Source organism: Vipera ursinii, assembly GCF_947247035.1.
Source record: "Vipera ursinii genome assembly, chromosome: 7".
Classification (NCBI taxonomy): domain Eukaryota; kingdom Metazoa; phylum Chordata; class Lepidosauria; order Squamata; family Viperidae; genus Vipera; species Vipera ursinii.
In genome coordinates this window covers 19,565,011-19,591,036 of record NC_139521.1, presented here as the reverse complement: position 1 = coordinate 19,591,036, position 26,026 = coordinate 19,565,011, and the positions used below count along the sequence as shown (strand labels likewise).

At 43.1% G+C, this 26,026-nt stretch overlaps 1 protein-coding gene across 1 annotated transcript in view; it reads right to left on the bottom strand.

Moving 5' to 3' along the window:
• Positions 1–433: 433 nt before the first annotated feature.
• OTOP1 (otopetrin 1) overlaps positions 434–26,026 on the bottom strand; it is a gene marked incomplete at its 3' end in the record, with an annotated part of 48,503 nt that continues 22,910 nt past the window's right edge. The window contains exons 4-6 of the mRNA XM_083366936.1: positions 18,693–18,823; positions 1,512–2,446; positions 434–604 (exon numbers count right to left, since the gene is read on the bottom strand). Of these exons, the coding sequence (XP_083223062.1) occupies positions 434–604; positions 1,512–2,446; positions 18,693–18,823 (1,237 nt within the window). The remainder of the gene's footprint in view (positions 605–1,511; positions 2,447–18,692; positions 18,824–26,026) is intronic.

Genomic DNA, 26,026 nt, shown 5'->3' with positions numbered 1-26,026 from the left:
TGAGAAGAACAAAGAAAGAGGGAGGGGGATTCTGGTTTGTATCTCCGATTGGAATTTGAAGGGGAGGAATCAAATGTTGTAAATGCATGGAAGATCCCTTTTCCCATGAAAGGTTTTGACACATGAAACTTAACCGATCCAGGACTGACCAAATGGACTGAGGGGATGGGTTTTTACTCAGGGACACTTTAAAAGTATCAATCTGCGACACAGTTTCCAGATCCTGTCTAGATTATCCACTGTCAATCATGTTTTAGTAAAAGTTCCTATTTGGACCATCCTGTCTTCAAGAGTTCTTCTTTCCTAAGATGTGGATTGGGGGAGTGAAGAGATGTCAGATGAATTCATTTCAATGATCTTGGATCGTCAAGATCTATCAAGTATATTTATCCTCCCAGCCTTTCATACTTCCTTCTTGATGAAATTATACAATTTACATTTTGCAGCTAACCTCAAAGAGGGAGGCTGCTGAATGCATCCGGTAGAAAATGGAAAAGGGCATTGCAAGATTCACCATAATGATCCAAGGTTCAAATCCAAAAACCATTTCTTCCAGGCCATTGTCATATTCAGGGCGGCAACCAAAAGCTTGTGGAATCCAAAGCTATAAAAAAAGAACATTTTTTTAAAAAAAATATCTAGATGACACTATCCCTGTGAGATTATGCTGGGAACAATATTTTTCAGCTTGATTCATATAATTTAGCTAAAAATTCAGTTGCAGAATTTTACATTTTATTTCATATTATTTTTGTTCACATTGTCATGTAATCATTTTCCTGGTTTCAAACCATTTTCTTAGGTTTAAAATTATAGACTGAAAAAAGCAATAAAACTTAATATTAATTGGACAAAATAAATAATTTTTAAAATAGCTATGAGAAGGGGACTCATTTAAAACTTATCTGCCAGCTGGCTAATATGGTTGAGTAGCCCCTAGTGCCTATAGATCTGGAGTGTCAAACTGCCAGCCCACGGGCCGGATGCGTCATGCCAAAACCACACCCACCCCATTGCCGGCAATGGAGAAAAAGTCGCAATACGTCACGACACATCACATGACATTGCGAGTTTGACACCCCTGCTATAGACGATAATAAAGGAGATAAAATCTTCTTTTGGGGGGGGAGAAGCATTTAATACAGTAATATGCTTTGCCTAGCAGAACTGTCTGCATTTTGTAATTTCTAGACCACCCTCTTCCTTCTCAATTCCTCTCTCTTTTGATGCTTGTTTGCTAGTTTGTGGGCAGAAATTGAGAGGGCTTTTTATTACACTAATTTGGCTCTTTATTGATTGAAGAGCAAGCAAGTTCAATCTTTGCTTACTCTTTGGAAGAGAAAAAGTTCATCTGGCCTCTGGTGGTTGTGCTCATACAGCTGCTTGACAAGTTACATGAGTAGGAAGAATTTCATCTTCTGATTTCTGCAGACCAACTTAATGTTAAAGACAAAACACACTGAGGGCAATTGTCCCACTATAGAATAAATTGCATTATTTTAAATACTTACTGAGAGATTACACAAGAACAAAAATACAGCAATATTCTTCAAGATAGTTCTTTTGCTGTTGACAGAGAATTTTCTCAGAGTGAATGAGAAATCTGGAGAGGATGGAGGGACTGGAATCTTGCTGTGATCAATGTTTTCATGGAAAGCACAAGTGGAACTGTTCTCAGATGGATAACTATTTCCATAATATATGGATGACAACTCTCCATTTGTTCCATTATAGATTTCTTTGTAGGAAGCTGTAGGGGAGAAATTGCTTCCACTGGACACTGTTAATATTCGCAGAGTTTTAATGTCATCATTACTCTTGTCATGCTCACGATGTATAGATTCAATTATGAAGAGGTTCTGAATGTATTTCTCAATAATAACAAGGACAGAGTAGGGCAAATTGAACCATGTATATGCAGGATGGGACTGAGCAGAGATAATTGCAAGAATAGAACCCCACGAAAGAAGCCAGGAGCCTGAGGCTGTCCCCACCAAGAGATCAGCATCAAGTTTTCTAGCTGGATTTTTAGACACATCCAGTGATTTGTCTTCAAGTCTATAGATTAGAATCGCCACAATACCAGCTGCACACATGAGTGCCAGTACTGTGATGGCATACAAGTAAAACATAGTAAGTGCTAGTTCACTCTTTAATTTTGAACGCCCAATCTGAATAAGATAAACAACTACAACTGCTATTGTTGTAATAAATACTACTAGACCTAAGATGTTGCCTATTGCTTTGCCTTGAAACTTGAATGGCATCTTGTGTGGCTGTAAATATTCAACTTTACGCCCAATGTTTTTCCAGACCACGTACAGCATTGTGGATGCTAAAATGTGATACTCAATATTGAAGGGGTATAAATAATATATTCCTTGGGAAAATATGGAACAGAGGGTGGTGGAGGTACAGTTGCAAAGTGGTGTATGATCATCCAGTTCTATGCAGAAAGAAAAGGAAAAAAAGAATGAAAACATTTCTTATTCAGAGTGCCTAAAATCCCTACTAAGGAAATGCAGGATACAAATACTATTATATTTTAGTACAATATACTAGGAACTTATACAGGCAGTCCTTGAATTACAACAGTTCATTTAGTGACTGTTTGAAGTTACAACCACATGGAAAAAAGTGACTTTTGATCATTTTTCACACTTATGACCACTGCAGCATCCCCATGGTCACATGATCAAAATTCAGATGCATGGTAACTGACTCATAGTTATAATGGTTGCAGTGTCATGTGATCACCTTTTTTGACCTTCTGACAAAGTCAAAGAAAAAGTCAGATTCACTTAAAAACCATGTTACTAAGTTAACAACTGCAGTGATTCACATAACAACTCTGGCAAGAAAGGTTGCAAAATAGAGTACAACTCACTTAACAACTTAACAACCACACTCAATTTAGCAACAGAAATTTTATGCAAAATTGTGGTCATAAGTGAAGAACCACCTGTAATAATAAGTATTACATAGGGACAAATAATATTCATATCTTAAATAAGAAATGGCAACTCTTAATATGATATTTTTCCCAAATTGATATGTTCAGCTGTGACAAAAAGTTAACAGAATAATAAAGTTGGAAGGGACCTTGGAGGTCTTCTAGTCCAGGGCTTTTCAACCTTTTCACCCATTGTACCACTTTTAGGATATGGCAATATCACCTAGCAAGATGTCAAAAACTTGATGACCAAAAAAACATAAAAAGGAAAAAAGTGATAAAGTACAGGTAGTCCTTGACTTACAACAGTTTGCTTAGTGACTGTTCGAAGTTACAACAGCAGTAAAAAAGTGACTTATGACCATTTTTCACACTTATGACCATTTCAGCATTCCCGGGGTCATGTGATTTACATTTGGATGCTTGGCAACAGATTCATATTTATGATGGCTGCAGTGTCTCAAGGTCATGTGATCCCCTTTTGCAACCTTTTGACAAGCAAAGTCAATGGGGAAACTAGATTCACTTAACAATCTTTTATATCAGGGGTGTCAAACTCAATTTCATTGACGGCCACATTAGCATTATGGTTATCATGTGTGGGGGGTTCCTTCCTTCCTTTTTCCCTCCCACCCTGCCTCCCTCCTTCTCATTCCCATCTCCTTCCTTCCTTCCTTTCCTTCCTTTCCTTTCTTCCTACCTTCCTTCCCTCCCTCCCTCCCTCTGTTGTTTTCCTTCCTTCCTTCCTTCCTCCCCTCCTTCTTTCCCTCCTTCTCATTCCCATCTCCTTCCTTCCTTCCTTCCTTCCTTCCTTCCTTCCTTCCTTCCTTCCTTCCTTCCTTCCTTCCCTGATCCTGGCGCTTCTGCTGAGCCCTCACAGCTGATCCATGCTTCTGCATGGCTGTCAGGACTCAGCGGAAATGCCAGGATCAGTGGTGGGCTCCAGCTGATTGGCGCTTCTTTGGGGCTCAGCAGAAGCGCCAGGATCAGTGCTGGGCTCAGCAGAAGTGCCAATGAGCTGTAGCTGCATGTGCCGATCCTGGGGCTTCTACTGAGCCCCCATAGCCCTGCAGAAGCACACACCGATCCTGGAGCTCCTGCCCAGCTCACTCACTTGCCCTTCCCCACAAAACATGTCACTTGCTAAAGAGGCCACCTGCTCATGCGCCCTTCTCCTGAAAACATGCCACTCACTAAAGAGGCTGCTCGCTCATGCGCCCTTCCCCGAAAACACATCACTCGCTGAACAGGCTGCTTGCTCACACGTCCTTCCCCTGAAAACATGCCGCTCACTAAACAGGCCGCTTGTTCGCTCACTCTTCCTCCGAAAACAGTCCACTTGCTCTGTCTCTCCTCACTGCTCCCTCTCCTGCCAAAACCTGTCCCTTTTACACTTCTCTTTTCTCCGCCCTCCTCCTCTTCTCTTCTGGGTGTGCCGGAAGCTCCAATTACCATGTTGCCGTGTGTGTCCATCCTGGGGCTTCTGTCAAGCTCTGCAGTTCCAGCTGATCTCCTCCATGTCTGTGCAGAGCCACTTTAGCTGGTTCCCACCCCCGCTACACTTGGCTAGGGGTTGCATACCACCTGCCAGGTGCTAAAGTACCACTGGTGGTATGCGTACCACCAGTTGAAAAGCCCTGTTCTAGTCCCCTGCTCAAGCAGGAGATTCTATACTATTTCAGACAAATGGTTGTACAGTCTCTTCTTTAAAAACGCCAATGATGGAGCACCCACAACCTTTGAGGGGATCCTGTTCCACTGGTTAATTGTTCTCACTGTCAGGACATTTCTCCTTAGTTGTAGTTTTTTCTCCTTGATTAATTTCCATCCATTGCTTCTTGTGTTGCCTTTTACTGCTTTGGAAAATAGGTTGATCCCCTCTTCTTTCTGGCAGCCCCTCAAAAATTGGAACACTGCTATCATGTCACCCCTAGTCCTTCTATTCACTAGACTAGACATACCAAATTCCTGCAACCATTCATGTATGTTAACCTCTAGCCCTTCTTCGTTTAAGATGCAATTTTCTCTGCACTTTTCCAGAGTCTCTTTTTTTAATATCGTGGTGACTCAAACTGGATGCAGTATTCTAAGTGTGGTCTTACCAAGACATTATAAAGTGGTATTAACACTTCATGTAATCTTGATTCAATCCCTCAGTTAATGCTGCCAAGGATTGCATTTGCTTCTTTGGCTGCCACTGCACACTGCTGGCTCATATTTAAATGATTGTCCATTAGAACTCCAAGATCCCTGCTCACTGTCACTGCTCGAGCAAGGTTCCACATATTCTATACCTGTGTACATTTGTTTTTTCTTGCCTAAGTGTAAAACCTTACTTTTCTCTATACTGAATTTCATTTTATTACATAGGGCCCAGTGCACAAGTCTGTTGAGACCATCTCGATCTTGACCTCTCTTTCGGGGTGTTGACTATTCCTGACAGTTTAGCATCATCTGCAAATTTGATGAGTTCTCTTTGTATTTCTCGTCTAAATAATTTGTGAAAATGTTTAAGAATATTGGGCTTAAAATGGAATTACTTACTTCCCTCCATGTAAATGTAGTTCCATTAAGGACTATATGTTGAATGCGGTTTGTCAGCAAGTTACAAATCCATCTGGTGGTGATGCTGTCTAACCCACATTTTTCTATCTTATCATGTAGTAGGTTGTGGCCTATTTTGTCAAATGCCTTATGAAGTCCAAATAAATTATATTCACAGAATTTCGCTGCTCCACTAGTTTTGTCACTTTGTCAAATAATGAAATAAGATTTGTTTGACATGATCCAATTTTGACAAAGCCATGGTGGCTTCTCCTTATAACTTATAACTTCTCAGAACTATTGCGTGATTATCTTTTCCAGGATTTTCCCAGGTATTGATTGGTCTGTGGTTTCCTGGATCTATTTTTTCCCCTTTTTGAACATGGGGAATCACATCAGCTCTTTTCCAGTCCTCTGATAGTTCTCTGGGGCCCCAGGATCTTTGAAAGATATAGTTCAATGGTTTTGAGATCATGTCTGCCAGCTCCTTCAGTTATCTGTCTAGTCCTGGTGGTTTGAAGTCATCTAGTCCTGGTGGTTTGAAGTCCTCTAGAGTGGACAAGTGTTCTCTTACCATCTCTTACTATTTTAATTTATATTCTTAGTCTGTCTTTTACGTTACATTTTGGTAGGTTGGGCTATTTTTTCCTTTTGCATGGAGACAGATACAAAGAATGAATTAAGCAGCTCTGCTTTCTCCCTGATGCCTGTCACTTCCTTGCCATCTTTCTCCATTAGTGGCAACCACTTTTTTTCTTGACTTTTTTGTTTTTACATGTTGCAAGAAACATTTTTTTATTGCTTTTGACATTTGTTGCAAGTCTTAGTTCATTCTGAGCCTTAGCTTTCCTGACTTCATCTTTGTACATTCAGAATATATGCTGATATTCTGCGTTAGTTATGTGTCCCTCTTTCCATTTTTTTATACTTATCCTTTTTTCTTTCAGTATATCTGAGAGTTCTTTATGTAATCATGCAGGTTTCTTCTTGGATTTCTTATTTTTCTTTTTTAGTGGTATTTTGCTGGATTGTGCTTTTATAATCACATTTCTCAGAATTTCCCAAGCTTCTTGAATTGTTTTCCCCTTTAAGATTTTCATCCATGGAATCCTCCCCAAGGATCATCCCCAAGCTCTCTCTACATTTGCTGAAATCATCAGTTAGGAACCAGGCCACACAAGCAAGTGAAGCTTCATCTGCACATGTGCGGGATCTAGGTAGTGCATGAAACTTCCCCACCACCATGGAAAAAATGTCTTCCACAAAGCCAGTCCCTGGTTTGCAAAAACGTTGGGGACCACTGGTCTAAAACCTAGTTTGATTTTGTTCTATTGTTTTTCCCTGCATTATATTGAATACCAATATGACACAGCCACTCTCCCCCAAAGTTCCTGCAACTTCAACCCGTCTATCATTTCTTCTCTGTTAGTAAGAATTAAGTCCAATATAGCTGACCCTCTAGTTCCCTCCTCTACCTTTTCGATGAGAAAGTTGTCAGCTAAGTTTGTCAGGAGCCTATTTGATCTCCCACCTGATGCAGAGTTTGTCTCCTAGTTGATGTCAGGGTAGTTAAATTCTCCTGTTACTGATGTAGTGTGTTTTCGACAGACATTAGTTAACTGGTTAGTAAAAGGTTCATCTATTTTTTTCCTGCTTGGTTGGGTGGCCTGTAGTATACATCTATGGCAATGGTATTCTTTTTTAATCTATTTTTATTTTCATATTTACCTTTAGTTAGCAGAGTCTATGTACATATTTTTAAAAAGAATTTAATAGAATAAAAAAAGATATTTATAATAAATATTTGTAAGCAATAACAATAATTCCTCAAGGTAATGAATAATCCCTCAACTACTTTAACATCTAGAATCAGAAATAACAGAACAGACGCTAACAGATCAATGTCAATTTATAATATAAAATAAAGTATTCACAGAAGCAGAATTGGAAGAATTGCAAAGGTCTGCTCAGGGCAAAGAAACCAAGGCCTTGCCAGAAGTAAGTCAGACTATAGAGGCAAACCAGGGGGAGTTGGCAGTAGGGGAAACCTGAACAGCTACAGGACCAGGCCCTCTCTCCTCTGCCTCAGAAAGAACAAACCCCTCAAACTAAAAAACTAGAAAAACTGAAAAAAATGAATAATTAAGCATCTAGAACAGCACAAAAACAACAGAATAAGGTTACCTGCAGTGAAGGTTGCCTTTCTTTGAAGCCTATTTCAAAGAAACAGCTGGCAAAAGCATTAAAAGATGCTAATAGTGAAATGACAAATAAATATAAGCACCAGCTCACTGCAAGAAATCAACCAATGTACAGAACAGCTGCAGTAATAACTGAATACCTGGGATGTAAATCCAAAAAGAAGAAAAAAAGCCAAACAGTGCACCACCAAAATGGAAGAACAGGCAAAAAAATAGGATTAGCAAGCTGAGATCAAATACAAGTAAGCTAGAGCAAATGAAGGAAAATAAGCTGAAGAACAAGACTATCAAGTAATACCACTTAGAAACGGAAGATCAAGAAAGCACTGGAAATGATAAAGCAGCAAACAGTAGCTATAGCCAAAAAGATCAGCATATACAAAGCTAGAATTGCAAATTATAGGCAGAATCTCCAATTTCAATCCAATCAGAAACTATTTCTATCAATCCATCCAGTGGTGCGATTCAGCCAGTTTGCACCAGTTCGGCAGAACCGGTAGCTAATTGTTTGTTGCCCAGGCTCAGAATGGACTTCCGGAAGTGGCATCCACACAGAGAACCGGTTGTTCACATATTTGAATCCCACCACCACTGAATCCATCCATGGAGAGACTGGAATGAATCCATGAGCATATGACAAAGAAAAAAAAGTGTGATTTGGAGTGAAGATATAGGATAGTCCAGACAAATATAAGAAGAACAAGCTTGGTTGAAAAAGGTAGATATGAATAAAAAAGAAGATGAAATGAAAGAATTTCCAATAACAGGAGAAATAGTTAAGAAAAGGACAAAGAAGATCAAGAATTGGTCAGCCTCAGATGAAGATAAATTCTATGGATTTTGGTTGAAACATCTGACTAGTCTATACCCACTTGTTGCCAAGCAGTTTAAGAACATACTGCAAGGAGGTGAAATTGTGTAGAAATAACAAGAGTCAGTAGAAACATCAGAGGCGATATGCAAAGACCAATGGCACAATGAAAGACATGGCTGCAAGTCAATGGTGATAGACTGGGAGAGATTAATATCAATAAAGGAATCTTTCAAGAAGATTCACTTTCGCTACTACTGTTTATCATTACATTGATTTTTCTGTGAACATTAGTGAATAACCAAGGCCATGGCTATCAAACATCAAAAACATTTGCCAGACTATCCCACCTCCTTTACATGGATGATCTGAAGCTGTATGGAAAAACAATATCTGAAGTAGAATTGCTGCTCAACACTGTCCATATATGTGCCACACTCACTATAAAACAAGGAAAAATAGTGAAAACTGAAGGAATCAAGATGCCCCATGAAAATAACATTGAGTCTAGATGAAGATGATTACTACAAATACTTGGGTACCCTTCAAGCTGATAATATAAAGCTTACTGAAGTAAAAAAAAGATTAGAGGTGAATAAATCAAGAGAGTGAAGAAGATCTTAAAGTCCAAAATCAATGGAGGAAATACCAGCAAGGTAATCAATATTGGGTAATTCCAGTCATTAGATACACAGCTGGAGTACTGGACTGGGTTCAAGCAGAACTAAAAGCAATGGATAGGAAGATGAGAAAAATAATGACAATGAATCATGCCTTTCATCCTCCTAGTGACATTGACAGACTCTATCTACCAAGGCAAATTGGTGGGTGTGGAATGTTGTAAATACATCAGATGGTTGAAGAAGAAAAAATGGTTTTGGAAGAACATCTGAAAGACAATGAAGAAGATGCACTGGAGTTGGTACACCAGGAAGGCTTACTGACTACTGGAGAGAACAAACTGGCCTACAAGAAAGACCAAATGGAAAACAGAATGGAGGCATGGGAAGACAAAGCACTACATGGCCAGTACATTAAAAAAATAGTGTCAGAGCAAAAATATCCAATGTAGTAAACAATGCTGGACTGTTCTTTGATCTGTCTCATTAGTTGGAGACTCGGAACCATGACAAATAGCATGGAAAGCAGATAACAACAAGACCTGGCAATGGCTAAGAGCAGGAAAATTGAAGAAAGGGACTGAGGGAGTAATTCTGGCTGCACAAGACCAAACCTTAAGGACAAATGCATACAAAGACAGAATTGAGAAGACAGCAAGACAGTAAATGCCACCCCCCATGCAAAGAAACTGAAGAAACGGTAGACTGGTAAGCTGCTGTAAGACGTTTGCACAGACTGACTACAAGCAGCAGCATGACAAAGTAGCAATAATGGCTAATTGGAAGATCTACAGGAGATATCATTTGCCTGAAAGCAAGAACTGGTAGGACCATAAAATAGAGAAAGTCATAGAAAATGACTAAAGTGGTACCAAACAACCATTATACTAATGTATTGTACAGTTCTTAATACAACAAATATTGCAGTAGGCTATGTGCTAAAAAAAGATGAAATGTAGGGTACAATAATTGAAAATGTTTGCATCCCCTACAAATCTGGAACCAAAATGAAAGATGTATATAATGGAATCCATGTCTGTCAAAGCACTCCTCCATCAGCTTTACACATGGCAATGAAGCTGGCTCGATTATGGACCACTGCCCTAGCACGGTAGCTGGTTAGCAAGATCATCATAGACCTAGCAAATCCTTCACAATCAGCAAAATCAGGAAATATATAATATATATACTGTAAAACTCATAATGACTACTAAAGTTCAAGGCAAGATTAAAGATTTTTAAGAGCTGATTTCAACAAACTTAGAAAGAGCTTGAGAAGGATTCCATGGATGAGAATCCTCAAGGGGAAAACAACCTAAGAAGAGCTTGGGAAACTTTGAAAAGTGAGATTATAAAAGCCCAGTCTACCACATTTCCAATGAAAAGGAAAAATCTCAAAAGAAACTAGCATGGCTGCATAAATAACTCTAAAACTGAAAGACAAAAAGTATAAAATGGGAAAGATGGACACATAACTAAAGCAGAACATCAGGAAACAGTCTGAATCTGCAGAAATGTATAGTCAGGAAAGGCTCAAAATGAACTAAGGCTTGGGTAAAAAATAACAACAAAAAAGTTTCTTTCAACATGTAAAAAACAAGAAAAGGAAATGATTGGTTCATTAATGAAAGAACATAACAAGAAGGTGACAAGGAGCAGGGAGAAAACAAAACTGCTTAACTCATTTTTTGCATCTGTCTTTATACAAAAGGGAAAAAAACAGTCCAGGAAAAAAACAGTCCAACCTATCAAAAAAAACCAAAACCAAAACAAAACCCTGTAATATGCAGCTTGGGAATGCAAGTCAAAATAAGCAAGAAAACGGTAACAGAACACTTATCTATCCTAGATTAGTTCAAATCACCAGGAACAGATGGATTATATCCCCAGATTCTGAAGGCACTGACAGATGTGATTTCAGAACCACTGAATCATATCTTTCAAAGATGCTGGAGCACCGGGGAACTACCAAATGACTGGAAAAGGGCTAATGTAATTTCCATCTTCAAAAAGGGGAAAAAATTATCCAGGAAACTACAGGCCTATCAGCCTGACGTCAATACTTGGGGAAATTCTGGAAAAGATAATCAAGCTATGAATCTGTGAACACCTAGAGGTAAACAAAGTTATAACCAGAAGCCAACATAGATTTTTTGAAAAAAACAGATTATTCCAAATCTTATTGCATTCTTTGACAAAGTAAAATTAGTGGACCAGCAATATTCTATGGATATAATTTACTTGGACTTCAGTAAGGTATTTGATAAAATAGATCACAACTTACTACTTGATAAAATATGGGCTAGACAGCATCACCAACAGATGGATTTGTAACTGGCTGACAAACTGCACTAAACATGTAGTCATTAATGGAACTGCATCTACATGGAGGGGAGTATGCAGTGGGGTGCCCTAAGGCTCTGTCTTAGGCTCAGTACTCTTCATCAATGTAATTTATATGAGGGGATAGAAGTGGAATTCATCCAATTTGTAGACACCAAGCTGGCAGCCAACATTCCAGAAGATAGGCTCAAAATACAGAAGGAACTTGACCGACTGAACACTAGGCCCTATCTAACAGAATGAAATTCAATAGTGAGAAAAATAAGATTTTACACTTAGGCAAGAAAAACCAAATGCAAAGGTATAGAATAGGTGGTACTTGGCTAAATAATAGTAACTGCAAGAGGGATCTTCAAGTCCTAGTGGACAATCATTTAATATAAGCCAGCAGTATTCTTCAGCTGCCAAAAAAAGCAACCCAGTTCTAGGCTTCATTAACAGATAGAATCAAGATCACATGAAGTATTAATACCATTCGGTAATGCATTGATAAGACTACATTTGGAATATTGCAGTTTTGTTTGCCTTGTTATAAAAAAATGTTGAGACTCTGGAAAGAGTGCAGAGTGCAGAGAAGAGCAACAAAGATGATTAGGGAACTGGAGGCTAAAACATGGGGAATGGCTGCAGGAATTTGGTATGTCTGATGTAATGAAAAAAGGGGGGTCATGATAGCAGTTTCAATATCTAAGGGGCAGCCACAAAGAAGAGGAGGTTAACCTGTAATGTATTGGGCTTGCTTGTTAACACCACGTGGTAATGGCTGGTAGGTTGCTGGAGCAGGGAGTTAGCTAATGGCTCCCAGCATCTCAGACAGCCCATCTCCAACGCTGCTATTGGTTGCCCCTAGGCGGCAATAGGTTGCTTCAAACCTATTGGCCGTCGCCTAGGGGCCAGGGTATAAATTGCTGCATCTGAGCCCTGTTCTCTAGTTCAGATCCTGCAAGCAATAAACCATGATCTTTGCTGAACTCACTCGCCTCATCTTCATTCCTACACAACAAACCCAGTATACAACACTGGCAATGAAGGTGGGATCCTGCTTCTCCGTCAAAGCTGAAAGTCACTAGGGGAGAGGCAGCATTCACCTGGTGGGAAAAGCAAATTCCCCCCCCCCCTACGGTTGGCTAGCTAAGCCATGCACTCTGTTGTCCCTGGGCAACAGAGAGGCAGGATTCGAAGATGCTGAGATCCAGCCACGAAGACCAGCAGAATGCCCAAGGTTGGAAGGCTGCGAGAATTTGACATCAAGCAAGGATGGCCCTCATACCTGTCCCAGGTCGAGAACTAGCTTTGGGTGAACCAGGTCGCAGAGGACGGACTGAAGGCTGCCACGCTGCTTTGTGTGTGTGACCCAGTGATGTTCGATCTGGCCGAAAACCTGTTTGCGCCCACACCATTGGAATCCATCTACTATGCCGAACTGAAGAGGAAGCTTGGAGAACATTTCCAACCCAAGATATCGGTGATTGCATGGCGCTACACCTTCGAACAACGAATACAGCAGCCGGGAGAGACCACATCCAACTACATTGCAGCCTTGAGGCAGGCCGCATGCCTCTGTCTATTTTCAGACATTAAAGAGCGACTTCGAGACCGGCTCGTCTGCAGCCTCCGCAACTGAGAGCTGCAGCAGAGACTTTTTGCCAGAGAGGTTCTGTTGTTCGCAGATGCCCAGAACAAAGTCATGGTGGACGAAGCTGCTGGTGGAGCCATCTGAATGATCTGGCCTGCCAGAACAATGCAACGTGAAGAAGCCGTCCACCACGAGGACACAGAACTCACCGAGGACTCAAAAGAAGATGCCAAAGTCGACAAGTTGCACAGACAACCCTACCAGCAGCTCCACAGCAGCAAGCGACTACTTACAAGGCAGATCTCTTGCCTAGATGTCCAGGTTGTGGTGGTCGCCACCAATGCTTGGAGTGCAGGTTCCGGACAGCCACATGCCAGGCTTGCAGAAATACTGGCCACATTGCATCAGTTTGCAGAGGTCGCCAGAGGGACCGGCCATCGAATTGCCAGGAGAGGTACCAGGGCCCCGGGGCCGTTCAGCGTGGGGTTTTGCTCAAGCTGTAGAAGTGTTTGCCGTACCGGGGCCTGACGCCACCTTAAACCCAAGTATAGACTTCAGGTGGAGCTGCAAGGGGTCCACTGTAAGATTGAGCTGGACAGAGGCTCTGCCGTTACCATTATTTCTCTGGACACATTTAATTTTGTGTGCAGTCGCAGTAGAAGATGGGCCAAGCTGAGGCCCTCTGACATACTTTTAACAGATTTTCAGAACGCAAAAGTCGCAGTCAAGGGTGAAGCCACCGTGGCCGTTAAATTTAAGGGGTTTTCAGGGCACCTGGATGTTGTCGTAGTAGGGGGCCAGAGAATGAGCCTAAATGGGCTCGATTGGTTTGATGCACTAGGCATCCAAGTAACCGGTATCAACTGGACACTAGTTACGAGCCTAGTGTCAGTTTGCAAGGACTTCGCAGATGTATTTGATTCAGCCCTAGGAACTTACACGGGCCTGCCAATAGCATTCAAACTAGACCCAAACATGGTTCCCATCAGGATAAAGCCTTGCAGGGTCCCCTTTGCCCTCAAGCACAAAATAGACACGGAACTAGACAAGCTTGTGGAACAGGGCGTTTTGCAACCAGTAGATGGTGGGGAGTGAGAAACTCCTATTGTAACACCACTTAAAGCCAACAGGAAAGTCAGAATATGTGCAGATTATAAATGCATAATTAACTGGGCCCTTAAACAGCACACATAACCAATTGCCATGGTGAGCCACATCCTGGCATCTTTGCAGGGTGGCTCCATTTTTGCGAAATTAGATTTGGCGCAGGCCTATCAGCAACTATCTGTTAATGAGGCAAAGGGCGCAGCACAGACAATTGTGACCCACAGGGGGGCTTTCAGAGTAAAGCGCTTGCAATTTGGAGCCAGTGGACATTTTTCAGGGAATCATGGAACGCACACTCAAGGGCATTCCAGGGATTTCCCCTTATTTTGACAACGTGCTTATTGCTGGAGAATCCACAGAGGTGCTAGCAAGGAGGGTCAGAGCCATCCTGCAGAGGCTGCAGGAATCAGGCCTCAAACTAAAAAAGAGCAAATGCAGTATTGGGGTTCCCTCAACTGAATTTTTGGGGTTTCACATTGATGCTAATGGCATCCACCAAGCTGAGTCCAAAGTGAAGGCCATTCAGATGGCACCTAGCCCTAAAACAAAAGGAGAGCTGCAAGCATTCTTGGGCCTCCTCAACTTCTACCAAGTGTTCCTTCCTAACAAGGCCGCAGTGGCTGAGCCGCTTCACAGGCTCTTAGATAAAAAAGCTTCTTGGAAGTGGACCAGCATTCACGAAAAATGTTTTCAGGACCTGAAGGCACTTCTGTTGGTCAGTTCCAATATCACTCATTTCAGGGAGTCTAAACCAGTCTGTTTAACATGTGACGCATCCCCATATGGGGTGGGTGCACTTTTGAGTCACTTAGAGAAAGATGGAACCCAAGTTCCCATTGCATTTTATTCGAGGACATTGTCTTCTGCTGAGCGTAACTATGCTCAAATTGACAAAGAGGCATTGGCCATGGTAGTTGGAGTTAAAAATTTCCATGACTATTATATGGCAGGGACTTCATGGTCTTCACAGACCACAAACCGCTACTGGGGTTATTCACCACAGACAAACAGACACCCCATATATTATCCCCTAGAAGCTGATTCACAAACCCGACAAAGAAATGGGCCATGCAGACGGGCTGAGTAGGCTTCCACTGCCACAAATCGAACCAGATCTGGCCACAGTGGCCCACATATTGTCCATTCAGGACTTGCCAGAGTTTCCCCTCCATGCAGGGGACATAGCTGCAGAAACAGCAGCTGATAAGACACTAAGTAGAGTACTTTTTTGGGTGCACACAGGGTGGCTGGATAAAAGCCTAGGCCCTGAATTTCAGAGTTATATTACTAGAAGACACAAGCTATCAGCTCACAAGGGTTGCATCCTATGGGGGAACAGGGTCATAGTCCCCACCTCTCTAAGAAACAGGGTCTTACAATCACTGCATGAAGGTCATCCAGGTATTGTCCATATGAAAGCTTTGGCTAGAAGCTACTTATGGTGGCCAGGTTTAGACAAGGCCATTGAAGCCCAGGTGCATGGATGTTACACATGCCAACAATCAAGGCCTGAAATGCCACACACTCCAGTTCACAGGTGGGAGGAGACTCACACTCCCTGGTCTAGAATTCACATAGACTTCGCTGGGCCCTTTCAGGGACAGCTCTTCCTTATAGTGATCGACAGCCACTCTAAATGGCTTGAAGTAATTCCAGTTGCTAACATGACTACTGCTAGGACCATCCAGGTGCTTAGGAAACTCTTTGCCACACATCATAGTATCCGACAATGGAACCCAATTTACAGCGGCAGAATTTCAGGCATTCCTGAGAGCAAACCTCATCAGGCACGCAATGTCAGCCCCATTTCACCCTTCTTCTAATGGTCAAGCTGAATGCATGGTCCGGACCACAAAAGAGTCACTGAAGCATATAGTGACTGGGGACTGGCATCACAGATTGGCAGATTTTTTACTTTGCCAGCATTCCACGCCCTGCACAGCTACAGGGAAAAGCCCAGCAGAGCTGCGCTGGGGGAGGCAACTGATCACAAAACTGGACAGGTTGCATCCAGATAGGGTGGCAGCAGAAGCTTCATGCCCAAAACCCCCAAGGGGGCTGCAAGTGGGCAATGAGGTGTGGGCCAGGGACTATGGGCATGGGAATTTGTGGGTGCCTTGAAAAATTACTAAAACTTCAAGCCCCCTCTCTTCTGAAGTGGGGCTGGAGGGCGGGCAAGTTGTACAGCGCCACATTGATCAGCTTAGGAAGCGTTTCCCAGAATGGCCACAAAGTGAGGACTTCATCACAAATCCTTACCAAGGTCCACAAACCGGCAGCCAAGCCGGCCCATGCATAGGAATAAGGAGGGGAGCCCTGACGTGCAACATGGGTCCCCTGATGGAGAAACCCAACCCGATGGCTTCAGCCACTGTGCTAACTCTGCTGAACAAACTGACTCTGGAGTGGGCCATCCTGGAAAGGCCAGCCAGAGAGCACCGAGCCACTCTGAATCACTTGAACTAAGAGACACTGGTCTACTCAGCCTGGTGGGCAAGCTGGTAGGCCAGGATGTGCCTGGGTCCCCCAGGCATTCTGTTCTGTTCCAGCCTACAACCGGCCCAGCAGAAATGTCAGGGACAACCCCTTTGTTATATTCAAGAGGCTGGAATTAAGCCAACCAAATTTATTTACAAAAACTAAACAAAACAGTTCAAAACAGAGTAAAAAATACAGACTGAGACTATATCAGAAGCTCTGCAAACAGTTGCCTTCAGCAACCAGCACCTCCCACACATTCCCCTTTTAAACAACAGTCTCAGGGCGTGGCTTCTCTTTGCCTCCTCCCGAGGTGCCTCATTGCTTTCCTTTGTTCACTTCTGCTTGTCTGCCTCCTGCTTTGAGCATCCTTGAACAAAGCCAGCTGAGGATCGTCTTCATCTAATCTTTCAGGCTCACACAGCTGGGTCTGAGGAGGAACAAGACAGGAGGGGGCCGGCTGAGAGCTCTGCGATGCATCTGCAACCAAAGGCTCTCCAAACCCCTCCTCCTCCTCCTCCTCAGAATTGTCCGATTCAGCTGCTGAAACCACAGGCTGACGCTGAATCACAACACATTCCACAAGGCCACGCAAACCTCCTGCTTATCTGCAAGATTTTGTTCTGAAATAATAAAGCTATAATGTTGTAAGTACTTTATTGTGCTCCTAAGTGGAACCTATTCACACCAATGTTAAGTCTTTGTAAAGTGTATTGCTGTAATTACTTACTATTGTTGCTATAATGTTGTTCATTCTAAGGGGGGAGGGGTGTAATGTATTGGGCTTGCTTGTTAACACCATGTGGTAACGGCTGGTAGGCTGCTGGAGCAGGGAGCTAGCTAATGGCTCCCAGCATCTCAGACAGCCCGTCTCCAACGCTGCTATTAGTTGCCCCTAGCCGGCAATAGGTTGCTTCAAACCTATTGGCCACCGCCTAGGGGCCAGGGTATAAATTGCTGTATCTGCAGCCCTGTTCTCTAGTTCAGATCCTGCAAGCAATAAACCATGATCTTTGCTGAACTCACTCGCCTCGTCTTCATTCCTGTGCAACGAACCCAGTACACAACATAACCTATTCTCCAAAGCTCCTGAAGGCAGGACAAAAAGCAGTGGATGAAAATTAATCAAGGAGAGAACCAACCTAGAATAAAGGAGAAATTTCCTGACACTTAGAACTATTTGCCTCCAGAAGTTATAGGTGCTCCGACACTGGAGGTTTTAAGAAAAAATTGGACAACCGTTTGTCTGACATGCTTGAGCAGGGGCTTGTACTAGAAGACCTCCAAGGTCCCTTCCAACTCTGTTATTCTGTTATATCCTAATAGTTTAAGTGTAAAATACAGAAGTACACACTTGACATGCTTAGTAAAATTAATTTAGTGTAAAACCTATGTGTCAAAGATGATGGCTACATTTTTCTCCACCATTTTCTAGGAATAAGTCCCACTCTATTCAATCAGTTTCTTTTTATTATATACATACAATGGATTCCCACTGGACAATATAAAGAGCAAATACCAGGAACCAATATCAGAAGCAAGGAACTGGACATCTAAAACTATGAATCCAACAGCATTGTGAACCTGCAAACAAATCTCCAGCTCCCAGATTGTATCTGCCCAGCACATCCGGGTCAGGCTGCTAAAATGTAGCTGCAAAATGTTTACTATCAAAAAAATTAAGGGTAAGCAGGTGACTTAGAATTTGTTCAGTGCCAAGTGTCAGTAACCTTGGCATCAAAAAGTAGCAATAGAAATTTAAGATTTTTTTTCTTTTTCAATGGTTTAAGAGTGGAGTAGAAATGGTTTTTCTCCTGCTCCCATTTATACTCTTCAACACCATGCAAAATATGACCCCCAAATTATTTAACACTGTTTCTTCATCTTCTGCAGAGTTGGCTGTTGTATAGTTCTAGGAAACAACTAAGAAAGAAAGGACACAATTAAGGTATCGACTGCAATGCTTCAATTTCAGCCTATTTTCTAAAATTCCTAGTTATAGCACAGTTAAGATACTGGATAGAAATACTTTCCCAAATGTACTAAAATCATTTCTCACCTATTGATATGTTTCCAAATCCAAGAGTAATTAACCTTTCCTTGTGTTCATTAAGTTGATGCTTTGATTCAGCTAATATGCCATTTGTCCACAAAAGCAAATTTGTGAACACTGAGTGAATTACTCCAAACCTAAAAAATAAACAGTGCGAACACGTTATATTATAGACATAATTTTCCAGTATGAAATCTTGATGATACAACACTACATGTTTTAATGTACCTAAGTAAACACACTATACCAACATTGCTCTACCCCACAAATGCATTCCGCTGAAAGAACAGGTTCGGGAAAGTATGTTGAGCTGGTGTCTAGAGTCCAACACCTTCATCAGTAATGGGGGGATGTCTTCTGTTACTCTGAGGCAGCAGCCACTCTTTGTGCTTCTAGAATAGGAGAAGTCTTAGATCACCCTCTCTTCCAACAGAGAGAGAAGAACCAGCACTGATGAGCAACCTGCCCCACTTTACATCAGGGGGAGCTGTGTGGAGAGAGTTTCCTCCTTTAAATTCCTGGGAGTCTACCTCTGTGAAGATCTTACCTGGAAAGTCAATACAACCCAGGTGGCCAAAAAGGCCCAACAGAGACTCCACTTCCTCGGGGTCTTCTGGAAGAACAGGGTAGAACAACAGCTAATGACCTTTTTTTACCGGTCTACTATACACAGCATCCTCTCACACTGTATTGCAGTTTGGTATGCTGGCCTGACAGCCGCGGATAGGAAGATATTACAGAGGGTGGAGAGCACAGCACAAGACATTGTGGGCTGTCCCCTGACACCACTGGATGACATCGCCAGGGCTCACTGCCTTGGAAGAGTGAGGAAAATTCTCAGGGACGACTCACACCCTAGTTGGTACCTCTTTACTCTCCTACCATCGGGTAGGAGATACAGGAGTATAGCCAGCCATACCAACAAGCTGAAGAACAACTTCTATCCATGGGCTGTCAGGCTCTTGAACAGGAAATAACTTTATGTATGATTGACTTGCGAGGCCTGTGTTGTGTGCAATTAGCTCACATGGTGTAATAAGATGGTGGATTTGTTGGCACTGTGAGCTGTGGTGGTGGTGGGGGGCATGAAGGGAGGCTCAGCCAATTTCAATGTATACATGGTTGTACTTTGACAATAAAGGTTCATTCATTCAACAAAGGCTTTTTCTCAGACCTGCAAACCCATATTTCCCACAGAACTTGTTTCCCCATAAGTCAGACCCTTTCAGCTTCATAAATGAAAATGGAACATGAAATATAGTGAAGCTTTCCAAACTAACTCACCAGACAATCTATATTTATTTATTTGATTTGTATACCGCCCTTCTCCCTAAGGACTCAGGGCGGTGAACAGTGACATAAATGTCAAAATGCACAAATACAGAAAATTGAAAATAAATTAAGCCCTACTGCCCAAATCTAGAAGATAAATTAAAACCACAATTAAAATTAACCCCCTCAGACCAGACCGGATTGCTTAAATAGATATGTTTTTAGATCGCGTCAGAAGGAGCGAAGGTCGGGAGCCATCCGGAGCTCAACCGGTAAATGGTTCCATAGGTCAGGCGCGCCCACAGAGAACGCTCTCCCCCTGGGAGCCACCAAGTGGCATTCTCCGAACGGTGGCACCCTTAGAAGGCCCTCTCTGTGGGAGCGTACCGGGCGGAGGGAAGTTGATGCCGGCAGCAGGTGATTCCCAAGGTACTCCGGAACCATGCCATGTAGGGCTTTGAAAACCATTACAAGCACCTTGAATCTCACCCGGAGGATAACTGGGAGCCAATGCAGCTCACAGAGTAGAGGTGTAACATGGGAGTATCGGGAGGCTCCCAATATGACTCTCGCAGCTGCATTCTGTACCAGTTGGAGCCTCCGAGTGGTCCTCAAGGGCAGCCCCATGTATAGAGCATTGCAGTAATCTAAACGAGAGGTAACGAGCGCATGAGTGACTGTGCGCAGGGCATCCCAGTCCAGATAGGGCCGTAATTGGCGCACCAGGCGAACCTGGGCCAAGGCTCCCCTAGTCACAGCTATTATGTGGTCTTCCAAAGAAAGCTGTGAGTCTAGGAGGACTCCCAAGTTACAGGCCCTATCTACGGGGGGTAATAACTTACCCCCTATAGAAAGAGATGGAATGTTCTGAATATGCCGAGATGCTGGTACGTAAAGCCACTCAGTCTTGTTAGGGTTGAGTTGAAGCCTGTTCTTCCCCATCCAGACCCGAACCACTTCCAGGCAACAGGACATCACATCGAGGGCATCACTGAGGTGGTTTGGGGTCGAAATAAAAAGCTGGGTATCATCAGCGTATTAATGATACCCAACTCCAAAACCACGGATGATCTCTCCCAGCGGTTTCATGTAGATGTTGAACAGGAGAGGCGAGAGGACCGACCCCTGAGGTACTCCACAAGTCAGAGGTCTCGAGCTCGACCTCTGCCCCCTGTCAATACCGACTGCGAACGTCCCATGAGATAGGAGGAGAACCACTGGAGAACCGTGCCTCCCACTCCCAATCCTCTGAGACGCTGCAGCAAGATACCATGGTCGATGGTATCGAAAGCCGCTGAGAGATCTAGTAGGACTAGGACAGAGGAACAACCTCTGTCCCGAGCTCTCCAGAGATCATTTACCAGAGCGACCAATGCCATCTCCGTGTTGTGTCCAGGCCTGAAACCCGATTGGTATGGGTCCAGATAGTCAGTTTCTTCCAGAACCGAAGGGAGCTGATGCGCCACCACACTCTCAACAACTTTGGCAAGGAAGCAAAGGTTGGAGACCGGATGAAAGTTGTTTAATATAGCTGGGTCCAAGGTAGGTTTCTTAAGGAGGGGTCTCACCACCGCTTCTTTCAATGCAGAGGGGAATCAACCTTCACTTAAGGAGGCAGATATCACCGCCTGGAGCCAGCTTCGTGTTCCCTCTTGAGCCGAGTAAACCAGCCAAGAAGGGCACGGGTCTAATAAACAAGTGGTGGAGCTCAGCTTCCTCATAATTCTGTCCAATTCCTTTGGGGTCACAGGGTCGAACTCCTCCCAGATAACATCGACAAGACCACCCATGTCCTGATCGTCAGACTCTGCCCAGTTGGAGTCCAAACCTGTCCGAATCCGAGTGATTTTGTCCGAAAGATGTTGGCAAAACTCTTCGGCACGATCCTGTAAGGGATCCTCCCTCACCTCTTGATTAAGGAGGGAGCGAGTTACCCTAAACAGGGCGGCCGGGTGGTTATCTGCGGACGCAATGAGTGTAGCAAAGTAGGTAGACCTCGCTATCCTCATTGCTGTGAGATAAGATCTAGTAAAGGATCTTAATCGTGATCGGTCGTATTCAGATCGGGTGGATCTCCAACGGCTCTCTAGGCCCCGTCTCCGACGTTTCATCTCCCGGAGCTCCACGGAAAACCATGGAGCGAACTGGGATCTGAATCGGGTCAGGGGCCGCAAGGGAACAACTCGGTTAAGTGCATCTGTGGCAGCCTTTTCCCAGGCTTCAACTAAGGCATCAACCGAGCTGTGAGCAAAGGAGGCAGGTGGAGACCCCAGTGCTTCCTGGAACTTCTTAGGGTCCATTAAGCGCCTGGGGCGGAACAATCTTGATGGTTCAACAACTCCACAACGGGGGGTGGCATAGTGGAAGACCAGCCTCAGGAGATGATGATCGGTCCATGACAGGGGTATAATAATTGGAGAACCCCCACCAAGATCATCTAACCACCATCTAGAAAGAAAAACCAAATCAAGTGTGTGTATATTCCAATTGTCAGACCCTCATTTATTATATGCTTTTTCTTTCTATGTTTGGGTCTGCCATTCTGTTGGGAAGAGGGAGGAGGAGGAGGCTGTGCTATTCTGCTGGGAGGGTGGAAGGTATGTGCTTTGATGCATCAGGGTGTAAACGGAAGAAGGAATGTGCCCTGGGCCATCTGTCTTATCTCCATGCTGAGGAGAGGAGAGTGAGAGGCTGAGAGGAAACCAAAACCCTGAGAATGGTGCCTCAGAACTGCACTTATCAATTTGATTCCCATAACAACTTCACACCTGAGGATTGGATAAAATCAAACCAGACATTTGGCTGTTTGGGTGGGATCTGTAAGGGATACTTTAATGTAACATTTCACATAGGAAAATACTAGATCTTGCTTTGCTTTCTTGTTGTCACTACCTCTCAATAAAAGTTCTTCTTGAGATAATGTCTGTCTCAAGAATTCTGCTTTCTTGGGAGGACTAGCTGAGGTAAGACCTTACACCAATACTATTTTTCAGTCTACCTTTGTCCTATATCATTAAATTAACAGTAGAGTGCAATGATCCTCAGAATGTCAAAGTTAAATTTTCATGAGAAAAGGATGGTTAAGAAAAAGGTAGAGGAGGAAGTCCCACAACCAAGGCAACACTCAGATAACACATGTCTTAGTCCGTACCAGGAATGTAAGTTGAGAAAATATCTCAGGTTTGACCTTCCCTAGTTCCCTTTAGAACACAGAAATCAGATTGACTATATGCTCTGCAGCCAAAGATGGAGAAGCTCTATACAGTCAGTAAAAACAAGACCAGGAGCTGACTGTGGCTCAGACCATGAGCTTCTTGTTGCAAAGTTTAGGCTTAAATTAAAGAAAGTAGGGAAAAGCGCTAGGCCAGTCAGGTATGAATTAAATCATATCCCTGTTGAATATACAGTAGAGGTGACAAATAGATTTAAGGAATTAGATCTGATAGACAGAGTGCCTGAAGAACTATGGACAGAGGTTCGCAACATTGTACAAGAGGTAGCAACTAAAACCATCCCAAAGAAAAAGAAATGCAAGAAAGCAAAATGGCTATCTGAGGAAGCTTTGCAAATGGCTGAGAAAAGGAGGGAAGCGAAAGGAAAGGGAGAAAAAGAAAGATATGCCCAATTAAATGCAGAATTCCAAAGAATAGCTAGAAGAGATAAGAATGCCTTCTTAAATGAACAATGCAAAGAAATAGAAGAAAACAATAGAATAGGGAGGACCAGAGATCTTTTCAAGAAAATTGGAGAGATGAAAGGAACGTTTCATGCAAAAATGGGCATGATAAAGGACCAAAATGGCAGGGACCTAACAGAGGCAGAAGAGATTAAGAAGAGGTGGCAAAATTACACAGAAGAACTATACAAGAATGAGCTTAACGTCCCTGATAATCACAATGAGGTGGTCACTGACCTTGAGCCAGACATCCTAGAATGTGAAGTGAAGTGGGCCTTAGAAAAGCTGAGCAACAACAAAGCTAGTGGAGGTGACAGTATCCCAGCTGAGCTATTCAAAATCTTAAAAGACGATGCAGTAAAAGTGCTACACTCAATTTGCCAGCAAATTTGGAAAACTCAACAGTGGCCACAGGATTGGAAAAGATCAGTTTACATTCCAATTCCAAAGAAAGGCAGTGCCAAAGAATGTTCAAACTATCGCACCATTGCACTCATTTCTCATGCTAGTAAAGTTATGCTTAAAATCCTACAAGCTAGACTCCAGCAGTATGTGGATCGAGAACTACCAGAAGTACAGGCAGGATTTCGAAGAGGCAGAGGAACCAGAGATCAAATTGCCAACATATGCTGGATCATGGAGAAAGCTAGAGAGTTCCAGAAAAACATCTACTTCTGCTTCATTGACTATGCTAAAGCCTTTGATTGTGTGGATCATAACAAACTCTGGCAAGTCCTTAAAGAGATGGGCATACCAGACCACCTTATTTGTCTCTTGAGAAATCTATATGCGGGCCAAGAAGCAACAGTGAGAACTGGACACGGAACCACTGATTGGTTCAAAATTGGGAAAGGAGTCCGGCAAGGCTGTATACTGTCGCCTTGCCTATTTAACTTATATGCAGAGCACATCATGAGAAAGGCAGGGCTAGATGAATCAAAAGTTGGAATTAAGATTGCCGGAAGAAACATCAACAACCTAAGATATGCAGATGATACCACTCTAATGGCAGAAAGTGAAGAAGAACTAAAGAGCCTCTTGTTGCGAGTGAAGAAGGAGAGTGCAAAACTTGGGTTGAAACTAAACATTAAGAAAACCAAGATCATGGCATCTGGCCCTCTCAATTCGTGGCAAATAGATGGGGAAGAAATGGAGGTAGTGACAGATTTTATTTTCCTGGGCTCCAAGATCACTGCAGATGGGGACTGTAGCCAAGAAATTAAAAGACGCTTGCTCCTGGGGAGGAAAGCCATGGCAAATCTAGACAGCACACTAAAAAGCAGAGACATCACCCTGTCAACAAAAGTGCGGATAGTCAAGGCTATGATCTTCCCAGTTGCAATGTATGGCAGTGAAAACTGGACCATAAGAAAGGCTGAGCGCCAAAGAATTGAAGCCTTTGAACTATGGTGCTGGAGAAGACTCCTGCGAGTCCCTTGGACTGCAAGGCGATCAAACCGGTCAGTCCTAGAGGAGATCAACCCTGACTGCTCTTTAGAAGGCCAGATCCTGAAGCTAAAACTCAAATACTTTGGCCACCTAATGAGAAGGAAGGACTCCCTGGAGAAGAGCCTAATGCTGGGAAAGATTGAGGGCAATAGAAGAAGGGGACGACAGAGAATGAGGTGGTTGGATGGAGTGACTGAAGCAGTAGGCGTGAGCTTAGATGGACTCCAGAAGATGGTAGAGGACAGGAAGGCCTGGAGGAACATTGTCCATAGGGTCGCGATGGGTCGGACACGACTTCGCAACTAACAACAACAACAACAAGTTCCCTTTAGAATAAAGAGGAGGTCATTCAGAGTTGCATGATTCACCCTGGCAAGCACCTAACACATTTTAATACTATATAGACCAGATATATATTCATCTGCAGATGCAACCAATAAACTTTTTAAAAAACCCTGCCATTTATGTTTTATTTTATTAGTTTATTTGTTTTATTTTACTTATTTTCATGAATATATGGCTACCTATCCCATACAATAACTCTAAGTGTCCATAAATCATAGTTAAAAGCAAAGGTACCTCCCCAATATGACAGCAGACCAGACATCCCCACAGCTCAACTCCCACTCTAGCCCTATGTTTGGGGGAAGAGCCCTTTCTTCACAGCCCTCCATAAGGCTAAAAGGGGCAGGATCCCCCCTGATTTCAAGTGAGGCAGGCTGTTCGAAAGGGCTGGGGCAATCACTAGAAAGGTGCTTCACCAAGGTCCTACCAGTTGGCAACAATTAAGGAAGGGGACCTAGAGTACATCCCCCCTGTCTAATGTAGTTAAATGGGCAGGTATCCTCCGGGAGCAGTGAACCCACAAGGGTTCCATGTAGGGTTTAAAAGGTGATATGTAGAGCCTTGAAATGCACCTGGGAAGCAAAAGGAAGTCAGTGCA